The sequence below is a fragment of the Tenrec ecaudatus genome, chromosome 15 (assembly GCF_050624435.1).
Source record: "Tenrec ecaudatus isolate mTenEca1 chromosome 15, mTenEca1.hap1, whole genome shotgun sequence".
Lineage (NCBI taxonomy): Eukaryota > Metazoa > Chordata > Mammalia > Afrosoricida > Tenrecidae > Tenrec > Tenrec ecaudatus.
This window is the reverse complement of record NC_134544.1, coordinates 59248720-59262328: the sequence shown is the minus strand read 5'-3', so window position 1 is coordinate 59262328 and position 13609 is coordinate 59248720. Positions and strand designations below refer to the sequence as shown.

Below are 13609 nucleotides of genomic sequence, written 5' to 3'. Positions count from 1 at the left end.
AGAGGAGCTTTGGGTCCCAGGAGGGGTAAGAGCCCTAGCTGTCTGCCTCCCCACACACCCTGTGGTTTGTATGGAACGTGCCCCGCAGTGTCTCTGGACACGCTTCCCTTCCCACCACGTGCTCTCTTCTGCAGGATGTCTATGCATACACACAAGTTGGAGTTCCGGACTGTCGAATATTCACCGTGAACCCAAAGGGGGAGCTAATACAGGAAAGGACCAAAGGCAACAAGTCATCGTAAGTGCAATGCAACTGCAGTCTGGTGCCCAGCAAACCCCCACTCCCCCCACCCCCCTAACTCGGCGGTCGGAGGACATTGTAGAAGCAGGCAGCCTCCCATAGCTCCCACAGCGCTGCTTCTGTCAGCAGGAGAGTCCTGGCTGGGTTCTACTCCCAGAACGGGAATTGGAGGCGTACGGGCAACTGGACTTTGAGGAGGACAAAAGCGAGCTGTAAACCGGACTGTGTGTTCTTTGGCTGGTTTCTGTAACAGCCTATGTGTTCCTTCCCCCACCCCCTTCCAGGTACCACAGGTTGAGTGAACTGGTGGAGCACGTGTTCCCGCTTCTCAATAAAGAACAGAATTCGGCCTTTCCGTGCCCAGAGTTCAGCTCCTTCTGCTACTGGAGAGACCCGATCCCCAATGTGAGCCTGGACGACCTGGCCTGAGGAGACCCCCCCCCTCCCAGAGTGGGGGTCCCAGTCATTCTGCCTGATGGGAGACATGTGACTGACTGGCTTCTGCTGCACGGAGGACACGGGGCTTCCCTGAGAGCCAGTGCCAGCCGCACCGGGAGCCGCCCACAGGGGGCTGTGTCTCCTCCCGTCCCGGGCTGGCCCACCCCCAGACACTCTTTGTGCCAGGAGTGTGCTGGGCATTCCTTCCATTGCACAATTTCAAAGGAAGCAAAGTGTAGCCAAGAAAGAGGGGATGGAAGCAGCACACGGCCCCGTGGTCTCATTGCCTCCGGGCAGATAAGAGTCAGGCTCTTGATCTCTCCAGTTAGTGATGTTGTTACAGCTGTCCCTGTACGTCTCTGCTGTGGACTCCCCTGTTCTGCCCTCAGCCAGGGCGCTGCTTCAGCCCAGTGGAGGGGTGGGGGTGGGGAGAGTTGTCTGTCTGTCTGTCTCTATAGAGCCCTGCAAAACTGGCTTCTGGCACTGAGCCGTGGGGGAACACTACAACACTGAGCCTTGCTTGGGGGAACACTACCTTATTTCTTCGTACTCCGGAAGAAGCAGCTCTTGCAGGTATATATATGTCTTATGTGCTCAGTAAATACCCTGTGAGTGGGAGTTGAGTTTGAAGAAGAGAAATAGAGCCTCCCATCCCAGGAGCGCTCTTCTGCCTCCCTGGGCTGGCTGCCTGCTGGGGTAGTGTATGTCTAACACACCTGCTGTCGGTCGGCTGTCGGCCGTCTCGCTTGGGCAGGGCTTCTCACAGTTGCCCACCCTTGAGTGTCAGGAAAGCCCAGTGCCGCTCAACTCACTCCAGGCCAGATAGGGCTTGGCTCAGGTGTTGGGAGTCAATTGTGGACACCCTTCCCCTTCGTCCCTGAGCCCCACCCGACTGCTCCCGTCTGCCAGGTGCTGGCTGCCCTATGAGGCCTGATGGGCACATGGAGGGGGGTGGTTCCCATGCATTTCCTCCAAAAATGTGAAGCGCAGCTCAGCTTGTCAACTGAGCTATACAGAGCTCATGTCAAAGGCGGGACCGACAGCACCCGGTCCTGTGTCCTGTCCCTCCAGGGGTCATTCTCCACAGTGTGGTGTTGACAGTCCCCTTGGGGTTGCATCAAGAGAGCTGTTGGAGAGGAGGCCTTCTGGGGATCAAAGATGGCCCTCCCCAGTGCCCCATGTGGTGGGCAGTGGGTGGAGAGAGCTGACGGACTGGTGGCAGCTCCCACACCCCCCTCCCCTGGGGTTTCCCGCCCCTGTCACCCACAGGATTAACGACCCGGAGGGGAGAGTCGGGTGGTGACATTTCCAGATTGGGGAGTTGGTTTGCCCCCGGCTGGCTGGATGTGGAGGCAGTGGTCCTTGGAGAGGGTGTGCAGGGCGGGCCCTGCTCCCCAGTTGAGGCCTCGCCTGCAGTGTCTTGGACGAATGGTTTCCCACGTTGGATTGGCATGTATAGGTACACTAGGCTAGGGACACAAGGTTAGGCCGTGTGTGAAGTTCTTACCTAAGTAGTGCATCAAAACCCTAGGAGAGCAGGTGCCAGCGGAGTGAGTCCCCTTGGTAACCGGGTCTACTGCAGTGCCGTGCGCCCAGTGAGTGCCATCGCGGACGCCAATGGCCGTCCTATGGGCCGAGAATGGTGTGTTGTGCCCCCCGGCCTGAGTCTAGTAGGTATCTGCAGGGGTGGCTAAGAAAACCCTCGTGGATACTTTCTCAGCCCGCGACCCTCCCTTAGGTTGTCCCTCCAAGAGCCTCAGGCTTTTGTGTCTCTCCCTGAGAGCTCTTCTCTGACACAGGCCTTCCGTAGGGATCAGCCGGGAAGCCAGCACTGTGCTGAGGGCCTCAGTCCATTTGTCCCACAAGCAGTAGGCTTTGTCTCCACAGGTCCATCCAGTGGGCATATATGTGCTAGTTGACATGCGTCGTCTTCCTTATTTCAAGGAGTCCCTCATATGAAAGTAGATGAATTACTATTACTATAGTGTTAATGAAAGTATTACGTTTGTGCTAAAAAAAAAAAACCCATTGCCATTTGGTACAAATGACATTTGTTCTTTCTGTGAAAGAGAGATGCCCTTGCGTGTGTTTGTTCACAGCCCTTAGGATGATGAGTTCGTGGGGCGCGCCCTGCCCTCACGAGGCGTGCAGTGCTGGGGCGCTGCCAGGGCAGATGGGCTCTTCTGCGTCATTCTATCAGTTGTGCCATTGATTGAATGGTCCCTCTTTCCAATGCAGTCTACCTGTGGTATTTGCATTGACGTAAGCCATGTGTTTAAGCTGGGCTTGTGTGAAGCGGTGTGCACGTGCGCATCCTTGTCAGGCGGTGGGGAGTGCACACGTGGGCCCAGAGCATGCAGACCGTCCGTGCTTGAGGACTGAGCTTGCCGTGTCTTAAGAACATCTGCTTAGTTTTCAACTGGAAAAAGAAACGGCTTACCCCAGGACAGTGTCCTACCAGGACAGCTGCTAAAAGGCCAATCAAGCTCTCTCCATCTCTGGGCCCCCTGTGCACTTGGGCAGTGCTGGGGTGCACAGCTGCCCGGGGGCCCTGCGCTCAGCCGCGATGCAGTGTGTGGGGCTAGTGCAGCGGATCCGTCAGAACAGAGGTTGGCAGGGCATCGGATCACCTGGGTGTCACGTTCGCTCTGGGAAGGGAAGGCCGGCTCTCCTGGCTGTAGAGCACGCTGCGTTTAATGAAACCGCCGAGAAATTGGTTTTTGTATCAGTGCTCTTTCCAGGTGAAAACTAATATTTTTGTTTGTTTGTTTGTTTGTTTTGAAGATAAGAAAGGGCGGGGAAACTTGGTGTTTTCATTTTAACAATTAAGCTCCGTTTATGATGAAGATTGATTACAAGCAATGCCACTAATAAGTTTAAGTTGTCAGACCAATTGTAAACATCAGTACAGTACTCGTAGTTATGGTAAAGAAATAAATGGATCACATTTGGGTGCAATGTTTGGTGTTCCGAATAAAACGTTAAAACAACAAACAGGCGTAAAGGAAATGTGTTGGACCCTTCCCCTGTGAGGGCGTTCAGCCTGCGTCTCCGCTCCGGAGCGGTCAGCTCGTGGATTAGCATGTGGGTCTTAGCTACAGAAAGGACTGTTTTTCTGGTGCTTACTTTTAACATCTGGCTCCAGAAGCGAGGCTGCACCCACAGGAATTGAGCGCGCCTGCTTTGTGGAGGCTGCCAGGGAGGGAAGAGCCGAAGCCAGCCCACTGGCAGCGATAGACTCTTTGCCTCCTTGTCCTCAACCCAAAATGTCCTTGAGAGGACTGTTAGAGCCCTGGCCACCTCCCCTCCCACGGGCCGGGCCTGAGTGTGGACGTTGTCCAGTCCAGTCCTGATTCTCGCCTCCCTGGTCAGATTAGGAGGCTCAGCGTTACCTCCGATCAAAGCCAAGTCCCGTGTCACTTAAGTCACTGCCCTTCTGCCGTCTCACGATCTCCTGGTCCCTTACCGTGTGTATCCCAGTGTGTGCCGAAGAGCACAGCCCTCTCCTGGTGCGGGCAGGTGCACAGGGCACCTGCTTTCCTGTGGGAAAAGCATGTTGTACATGTTCTTCTAGGTAAGAGACCCAAGGAAACCGGGGCCGAGACTTAAGGTACCAGAAAGGAAGGGTTCAGCTGAGTGCCAAGACTGTTACGGGAGTGGAGAGCCCCATCTTTCTTCCTTGGAGCAGCTGGTTTTGAACGGTGGACCTTGAGGGTGGCAGCCCAACACATAACCCCTATGCCACCAGGACCCCTCCGGGCGCTATAGATGGTTTTAAAAGGGAACAACCTGCATTCCCTCCCTCTCAGGATCTAGAGGTTCCCTTGGGTAGAGCCAGTTAACTTAGGACCCTGCTCTCTGTGGATACATTCTACTTGGCCTATCTTGGTGTGCACGGAGCTAAACTTCACCTTGCTCAGTAGATGAGCTGTTGAAATGTACTAGGGAGGCCTACTAGGGAGTTAGGGGTGTGGGGGAGCCACTTCTCTGGTTCTTGCCTTGTCAGCTGTGGAGCAGAGTACGGTCTTACAAAAGGGTGGGAGCATGAGGACAAGCAAGGGCCACGTGCCAGCTGGGTTTTCCTGAAAAGGCTCCCCTGCTTCGGGGTTATTTTCCATGAGTCATTTCTGGGACAGCCAAGGGTGATCAGTCAGCTGCCTCGGCTGAGGAAGCAGGGAGGGCGAGCCAGGGTGTCAGCCAGCCACACAAGCCTGCGATTCTTGGTCCCCAATCAGGTCGGCGAAGGAAGCGGCTGCTGGGTTTCATGACAGCGCAGGGAAGAGGGGCGAAGTGCTTGTCCTGTGACCACCCTGCTAACTTCTTTTGTAAGCAGTAGACTAGCATTGTTTTGAGTCAAAGGAACCCAAAAATCTCTGACCTGTTTGCACACATCCCTGGAACATTGGTACTCGAGTGACCAGCAGATCGTACCACCTTGAGCCTGGATTCAGTGCACGCAGCCTTTCTCATGGTGGCCGAGCCCTGTGTGACCAGTGTCTGTGGGTCTCTGGTGGCTTAAAGGCGCCCTGGCGGTGTGGCTCAGGGCAGGAGCTGGGTACCAGGAGTGCGGCCATCTCTGGTCAGGTGAGCAGGGTGCTGACAACCACCAGTCTCTGCAAGCACAAGGAGCACCGCCAACTTCATAGTTGACTTGAGCTTATTCCAGCTCACTTTCCAAAGCCACTTTTTAAATCAAGTACCTTTCCACAGTTTGCTTTTGAACACCTTCTAAATCATAAAGGCAGCAGGCTTCAGAAAAATAACTTGGAGTGGTTTTCCATCTTTATTGATCCTCCCTGTCTTTGTACTTCATGTTGTACATGTCATTTAAGGAGCCCAACAAGCATCAGGAACAGGCTGTGCACCCCTGCCGCCAGGGAAGGAAGGGCCACGTGAGCAGTGACGTGCCCGAGGACATGCACAGCAGCCCAGCCTGGAGCTGCCGCCCAGGGCGGGGGCACTAGCTTCCCACCCTTCAGTGTTGACACTCGGAGCAGTGTGAGATACAGATGGGGAGACCCAGCTCTGCACCCTGGGGAAGCCCACAGCCACGGGGAACCACGCCAACCTCCTCCCAGCTCCACCAGCAGGACGCCAACCTCTGGTCCACCAGCGTCCTTCACAGCACCCACGAGTCCAAGCACAGAAATAGGCCCAGGACCCTCGGGCAGGCTCCTATTGGCTGCTCAGCCGCCACTGGGAAAACCCCAGGAGAGCAGGGTCTACTGAGAGGCAAGGGCACTCACTCACGAGGCGTCCAGCTGGTCAGGTGGAGCGGCCTAAGTTGGTGGCAGCTTCAGCCACATATTAGCATCTGGCTATTTGCCTTGAAATAGTGCAGTGTGGTGGCCTGACCCACGTGGCAGGGGAAGGGTGGGATGTGCAGGGAAACCCTACATCAGTGCTCCAATTACATAAACTGAATATATTAAACTTCAAGTTTTTACAATGATCTCTGCCCTAGCACATCTAGAGGTGGGAAAGGAAAGGGTACAAGAACACCCCACTGAACGTAGAGTACATCTCGTCGAAGTCCGTCTGGGCCAGTCTGCCCCCAGTCACCACGATGTTGACCCCATCGCCTGCCTTCAAGTGCACGATGAGGTGGAAGGCCCCCGGGCCCCCGCATGTGTGGAGCGCCCCCGGGGGCCGGTGGTATTCCAGAAACTCCCTCTTGTAGCCTGCCGTGTGCAGCTGGGCCACGCTGGCGTTGGACACCGACAGCACGGCTTCCACGTACGTGTCTCTCTCGGGAGTGAGGGTGGCGGTGATCAGGTAGCGCCCTTCGTAGGGGGCCGTGAAGATCCCTGAGAAGGCAGGCAACAGTGTTCGTGATACACAACCACCCGCTTACCATGGCCGCTTGCTCAGTGGTCCCCCTCGAAGGCCGGGCATGCCAAGGGAGCTGGTCAGCCTGCCTTCACCGTGGGGAGGACCGGCTCCCGCTTGCAGCGTCCCAAGACGAGAGCTGCACAACCCAGAATCCAGCGTCACCCTTGTAACGCCTGCCTGCACTACAGCGGCTCTGGGAACGCTAGCCCCTCGCTGCTCCGCAGTGCCCCCCAGGAATAAACCCCCGTTAGCACGGCTGGGAGGAGAGCTGGCTTCCTCAGACCTCTTCCTGGCCAGCCGCGGGGTCCATCGGTAGCTGCAACATGAAGCCCCGGGCTGTGACCACACTCACGGGCAGTTCTGGGGAGAGCAGCTCACCCCGCGCTTAGGCTGTTCTGGGCTCCCCACTCACAGCACCCCAAGGTCAAACGGCCGCTGGCCTCAGTCCGGCTGCTGTATGCCACCAGTCCCTGTGAGGACACGAACTGTGGGCCCAGGGGGCAGCAGGGGTGGAGATCCCGCTTTCCTGAGCCCACCCAGAAGAGATGCGCTGCCGAGCAGCTGCAGGCAACCCCAGCCAACTCTTCGCATCGAAGGGGCAGGCCCCTTGCCTTTGGTCTGTGTACACAGGGCTGCCATTGGCGGCCATACACATGCAGTCACTGATGGTCACGAAGCCAGTCCACCACACCTTCTGGGCACAGAGGCCGCAAAAATGGTGATGGGGAGGTGAAAGATGGCGGGCCCCTCAGCTGGGAGAATCTGCCTGCACCACGTTCTGCAGGGGGTGGGGGCAGGCATTGTAGGGGGAATGAAAGTGACCCATGACTAATCAGGAGCTAAGAAAACACGGAGGCGCTCAGGCGCTAAAAGGGGGCCCAAAGAGCCTGGGTCTTCAAACTGCCAGGAAAAAAATCCACCCCAAAAGGCTAGCCACCCCGCCCCCTTCCTAGCTTGGGGCTGGTAGCTGCATGGTTAGGGTTCAAACCCAAGAGAGAGGGATGGAGCTGACTGCTCCTGACTGAACAGTCTGGTAACCTGCAGGGCCCCGGAGTCGACGCAGACTCGATGGCAGTGCATTTGGGGTCTTTCTGGAGGCCCAGCACTCTGGGTGCCTGGTTTTCAGCTCTGAGAACACCTGCATGGGGTGAGGCCTCCCATGTGTTCACACACACCCCAGCCCCCAACTTCCTGTACAGAGCACCTGCTTCCACGGGAGGTACAGCTGGGGAAGTAGAGCACCAGGGCAATGTGCAGAAAGGTGGTCACCATCCACCTCCTGCACAGGCTGTCCCCCACCCAGTGCAGCCAGCAGTGGCCAGGCCCCAGGTCCCAGGTCCCGGCAACCCTGAAGCAGTGGTAAACACTGGGTCCCTGTGGAGCTGGTGAAAATGCAGGTTCCTAAACATCCTCTGGTCAGCCTGGAGGCCCAAAGGCTCATTCTTCCAAACTCCACTGATTATGTTTGCAAGATTTCAGACCCGCTGCCTTCAGCCCGCTGGGAGCCCTGGTTGGGCTGAGGGTGATGACAAAAAACCCTGCAGCCTAGGAAGACCCTGTCTGCCTTCCTCCAGCTCCCTCGGAGGCCCTGGTCCTGAGACATTGGGAACCACCTGGGCAAGAGTGAAAAGGGCTAATGAGAAGGAAAGACCTGCCAGCAAAGCTGTTAGCCTTGGAAACCTCTGTGGCAGCTTTGGTGTGTACCACAGAGTGGCTGATCAGGTCCACGAAGAAGCCCGTGTGTGGCGTATAAAAACTCTAGCCTCTCTGGCTACGGTTATTATGTCATATTGCAGGGAGTTAGTTCTCTGCCAGGCTAAAGGACAGGATGAAGGGATGTTTTCTGAATCTCCTCCTCACAAGAGGGTGTGAACCGAGTCACCACCCTTTGTTTTTTTGGGGGGAAAGACAAAAACTACACCTTCAACAAAGCCATTCCTCTGTGTCCAAAAGCCATCTCAGAAGCTGAGACAAAGCCCAGCACCGTCAAGAAAGAGCACCCCCGCCGCCACAAGAAGAAGGAACCCACTCAGTGGCAGAGGCCAAGAGGCACCAGAGGCTGCTGCATGGAGCCCGTGAAGGCAGAGCAGCGGAGCCAGGCCATGATCCGAGATAGAGGCACAGATAGCCGAGGCTGAGACTAGGAGGCAGGCTCGCGGGCAGGCTGAGGGCTAGACAGAGACTTAGCTGCTGGCTGAGGAGAGGAGAGGTCTGGCTGCGAACCAACGACGAAGCCCCTTGCTGTTAGCTGACCGTGACCATGGCCACCTGTTCACTTCCCTAAGAACCACGCTCCCTCTGTGGGCTCCTTGAGGCCATTTCAAGCAAGTCTCAACCCAGCAGAAAAGGAAAGTGTTGTGGGAGGAACGGTTGGTGTCCGAAATGCTAAAGAAACACCTGGTGTTTCTTGATCAAGCACTTGATCTTGAGGGTGTGTCATCTTGTCCTTCTCCCTTGGGCCCTTGGGCAGCCAGAGCTGGGCAGCTGGGGCCTCTGTGCTGATTTCTCAGGGGCTAGGAGTACAAAGAGACTCAACAGCACATCACCACCGCTGCCGCCACCACCACGGCCAAAGGCTGCCCTCAGAAGGACTCATAGCTCCTGGGAAAGGTTCCCAAGGCCCTTCACCAAGTGCTCTCCACTAACCCTGCTCGGCTCCTTCACGTCACCACTCTGGTTCTTCCAAAACTCAGCCCCAGACCCACGAACGCAATGACCCCGAGGCTGGCACAGCCCCCAGGTGAGGCCCCTTGCCATTCCCCTGTGCAGCCTGGGGAGGAGTGGGCTGGAAGAGGCCTTCATCCTCAGGAATTCGGGGTGGCGGGGCAAGCCCATCATCCTCCTGGGCTGCCGGCAAGCCCTCCTCGGAGGAGGTGCTACAGAGTGAATCTGAAGAGTGGAGCTGCTGCTTTTCCCAGCAGGTGGCCCCACACGAGGTGTGGCCCCTTCAGGGGAAGCACAGCTGCTGGCTCCATCGGAGTATGGACCAATCAGATGATCAGATGACACAGCCCCTTGCCTGCCCTACCCCACTGTGTCCAGGTGGCTGATGGGTAAAAAGAAGAGGGTTGCTCCCGGCTGCGAGAAGAGGCGGAAGGGCAAGGTGGAGGTTTGCTAGGCAGAGCCATAGAAACCAGCACTAACCCCGTGAGCACTTAGTCCAGGGGCAAAGTGAGGGCCAGGGTGTTGACCTCACAACTAAAAACTGCCCTTCTGCACTCACACACACACACACACACACACACACATGCATATTCACACACTCAAACACACACACATATACTCACTCACACACACTCTACAGCCCTGCAGAACGGAGAAACATTTCTTCATGGAATGTGGGAAACAGAAAGATTTCTCCCAAGTTGGCTCCCCCAAATATATGCCAAACTTAGCTGCTTGCTGCACGTGGCAGATGACTACACACTTGGAGGTCAACAGAAGTAGGTCAGGGGTTATTCTCCCTAAGGGTTATCTGCCATCCACAGCAAGCAGTCACCACTGTTTATCCCACAGCAGGGCCTACTCCCTTCTGATAAGGATAGTAGTTGACTGTTTCCCTGAAGGAGAACCAGGGAGGTCAAGCCCACTCAAGGGTGGCCAACATTAGGCCGCCATCCTGAATCTAGGGTCCGTCCTTGTTGTCACATATATACCCCTAGACCTTCTCATCCCTGTCATGTATACATCCCTGGCTCATGCCCTTCCTCTTACGCTTATGCCCATTGTATATCCCCTCCTATTGCTTGTATTGCCTATAAGCCTTGGTTAGCAATAGCAATAAATCTCTCTCTCTCTCTCTCTCTCGCTCTCGCTCTCGCTCTCGCTCTCGCTCTCGCTCTCGCTCTTGCCAGCACACTTTGTCTCACTCTCCTGCCCTCGGCCATCACTGTGCGCCGACCTGGCTGGTAAGACATGGCCCTCCAGGAGGTGAGCATGCTACCATGAAATGTGTCTGACTTCTTTATTTTACTCTCTCTCCTATCTCTCTCATTCTCTATTATTTTATTATAATCTTTATATATTTTAACTGTACAATTGCGCCGATCGAACCTGCAATTAGTTGTGTGGGGCTGGCCATTCCCCCACAATTGAAGCCTCAAAGCTGGGACAAGCAGGATGCGCCAACTCTGGTCCTCAGCCTCTCCAAGCCCGAGCAGCTCAGCAAGGCATCTTCCCCAGAGAAGGTGCTGAGGCTCCCCACCTCCCGCACCCAAGTCACGGGCCAGGGGAGAGAGGAGACTGGGGGACCCCACACCGCACTGCAGGAAAAGGCATTGGGTGGAGGGCTGGAGGGCCACTTCCCTTCAAGCACTCACCAGTACTGGGGTTATAGACGTCCCCATCGTTCACCAGCACTTTGTTAAAGAGCACGACGCCGCTGTCACTGGGGAAGGGCTTCTGTGTGAGGCCAGCCGAAAAGGACACCACAGAAGGCACCGGGACCCCTGCAGCGGAGAGAGGCGAGGCTGTGCGCAGGCTCTCGGGCAGGAGGTTTGTCGGCCAGGTCCCGGATAGTTTCTGAGTGGCAGTGCCCAAGGGCAACATCCCCTCCACTCCGCCCCGCGCCCCCGTACAGCGGTGAACAGCCGGGGGTCCACATACACATCACACCCAAGTGCACACGGCCCACCTGGTCTGAGTCAGCAGTTGGGACAGCTGAGGAGTCTGGGAAATTGGATAGACACCTGCAGGAGGGTGGTGGTGGTGGTGGTGGTGTGTGTGTGCGTGCGTGTGTGTGTGTGTGTGTGTGTGTTTGATTGACAGGGCTGTGGTGAATAGGGAATAAGTCATGGGAATGATTTAGGGAGCTGCTTAATGAGCCAATAAAATCTGGATCCCAGGAAACTCATCAGGGCCAAAGCTTACAGTGAGCTGGGAGGAAGGATGAGGAAATTCCTAGTCGTGGGCATGACCCAGCCTCCCTCCAGGGAGCCCACCTTGGGAGTTGGATCCACTGGTTCAGCAGGGGCCTATCCCTGGGAGCAGGGGAGGGCTTCAGGCCCGCCCTTTCCATCATTCATGCTAATGACCAGCAGGAGGAAGGAAGAAATGCTGGGTGGGATGCACATCAGGAAAGACCACCTTCCTGGCCCTGGCTGGGCAGCCACGGACTCACCTGGGGAGGCCACCGGAGGTGCCTTGGGGTATCCTGAAAAACAAACAGGAGCGGAAGGTCAAACTCCTACATAGTAGCTCCTTCTCTGAGCCTCATTTGCCACCGTGCCCCTCGGTTTTCAAATGAAATCCCCACTGCTAGACACACACACACACACACACGCAGAGCCCACGCTGAGCTGTCTTCCTAGGAACATGCGCATTTGCACCCACCAATCCCTGTCCTGTCAGTCTCTGCCCAGGTGCCCACGGGCAAAGCAGATGGCACCAAGGGCAAGGCGGCTGGGGAGGCCTGTGAGGAGGTGGGGCTCTCGGGCCAGGGCACCCAGGTCAGGGAAGACCACCCGGAGATGCGCACAAGCCAATGAGCACCTTACCCCCCAAGGGGGTTCTCTGTCCCCAAGCCCCGCCTCCCCATTGAGGCTGACTGTGCTTGTGAAATGAGTGGACGGGAAATGAACAAGTAGCTCCACAGAGTGGAGGCTGTGAGGGTGCATGGACCAACGAGAAGAGACCCTGCGGTCTTGGCGAGGTAGCCCCTCTGTCCTAGGTCATGCTGGGGTCACTGCGCTCAGGGGGACCCGGAGGAGTTGAGGGAAGAAGGTGAGGCCCTTGTCACCTCAGCTCAGATCCTGTCTGCCTCCTAGTGGATCATCACTGATGCCAACCCAGCCCTGAGCCTGGTCCGCCTCAGGGGGACTGTCGTGAACCCCCCAACAGCAGCGAACATGGTCTGACCCAAACAAGCCACTGGTTTCCTTGTCTGTAAAACAGAACTAGCACTAACTTCACAGGGTCCTTGGTAAGGTGACAGGAAATAAACAATGGCTCAATCAGGATGTGGCATGTGGTGGGAAAGGAATCAATGTTCCCTCTTGTGTGCTTCTTCATACTCCATTTATTCAGATACCATTACCACCATCACCATCTCCACCACTATCATCATCATCACCACCACCACCATATATCATCTCACCACCATCACCACTACCACCACCACCACCATCACCATCACCACCTCCACCTCCACCTCCACCACCACCACCACCACCACCACCACCACCACCATCACCACCACCACCACCACCACCACCACCACCATCACCACCACCACCATCACCACCACCACCACCACCATGAATCATCACACCACCATCACCACCACCACCACTACCACCATCACCATCACCACCACCACCATCAATCATCACACCACCATCACCACCACCACCATCACCACCACCACCACCACCACCATTACCATCACCACCATCACCACCATCACCATCACCAACACCAACACCACCATCACCACCACCACCACCATCACCACCATCACCATCACCACCACCACCATCACCACCACCACCATCACCACCATCACCACATCCACCTCCACCACCACCATCAATCATCACATCACCACCATCACTACCACCACCATCAATCATCACACCACCACCTCCACGACCACCACCACCGCCACCACCGCCATATCACCTTGACACTTTGACGGAATGCTTCCAAGCTAAACAATGAACTCAGCTTTCCTTGTGCCTCTCGCAGTGACTCCCTGAGAGGTGTTGTTATTATCAGCCTGATTTTGCGTTTGAAGAAATGGAGCCTCAGGGAAGTTAGGCAGGTCACAAAACTTGTGACTGCTGCACTGGGATTTGAACCAGCCATGTCCTGCTTAACTGCTGCGATGAGCTGCCCGCCTCTGCTACTAAACAAGCGCCCCAGCCACATGTGGTTTCCCAAGGGCCCCTTCCTGCAGGGCTGCTGCAACCCTTAGGGGATTCGATTTCGAAGTGTGACTTTCTGCCCTGCCCCTGAAGTGTCGGGGATCGGTCCCTGAGGCCCGAAGCACCCTGGGAAAGCTAAGTTTCTGAACCTGTGTCCCTGAAAGCTGGACCCTGGACCCCCTCCTTGGTCCCCTCCCCTCCCCCAGCAGCAGTCAGTCACCAGTGCATGCACACA

At 56.3% G+C, this 13609-nt stretch overlaps 2 protein-coding genes across 5 annotated transcripts in view; one reads left to right on the top strand and one right to left on the bottom strand.

Annotated features, from left to right (window-relative positions):
* Positions 1-3669, top strand: part of LPIN2 (lipin 2) — an 89817-nt gene extending 86148 nt beyond the window's left edge. For all 3 annotated transcript variants that reach the window (XM_075532492.1, XM_075532491.1, XM_075532493.1), the window contains exons 19-20: positions 135-238; positions 526-3669. In XM_075532492.1, coding sequence (XP_075388607.1) covers positions 135-238; positions 526-670 — 249 coding nt within the window. In that variant the 3' untranslated portion in view covers positions 671-3669. The remainder of the gene's footprint in view (positions 1-134; positions 239-525) is intronic.
* A 1770-nt stretch (positions 3670-5439) lies between these two features.
* The window catches only part of EMILIN2 (elastin microfibril interfacer 2), a 74976-nt gene continuing 66806 nt past the window's right edge, over positions 5440-13609 (bottom strand). For both annotated transcript variants that reach the window (XM_075532490.1, XM_075532489.1), the window contains exons 6-8: positions 11631-11663; positions 10831-10959; positions 5440-6486 (exon numbers count right to left, since the gene is read on the bottom strand). In XM_075532490.1, coding sequence (XP_075388605.1) covers positions 6149-6486; positions 10831-10959; positions 11631-11663 — 500 coding nt within the window. In that variant the 3' untranslated portion in view covers positions 5440-6148. The remainder of the gene's footprint in view (positions 6487-10830; positions 10960-11630; positions 11664-13609) is intronic.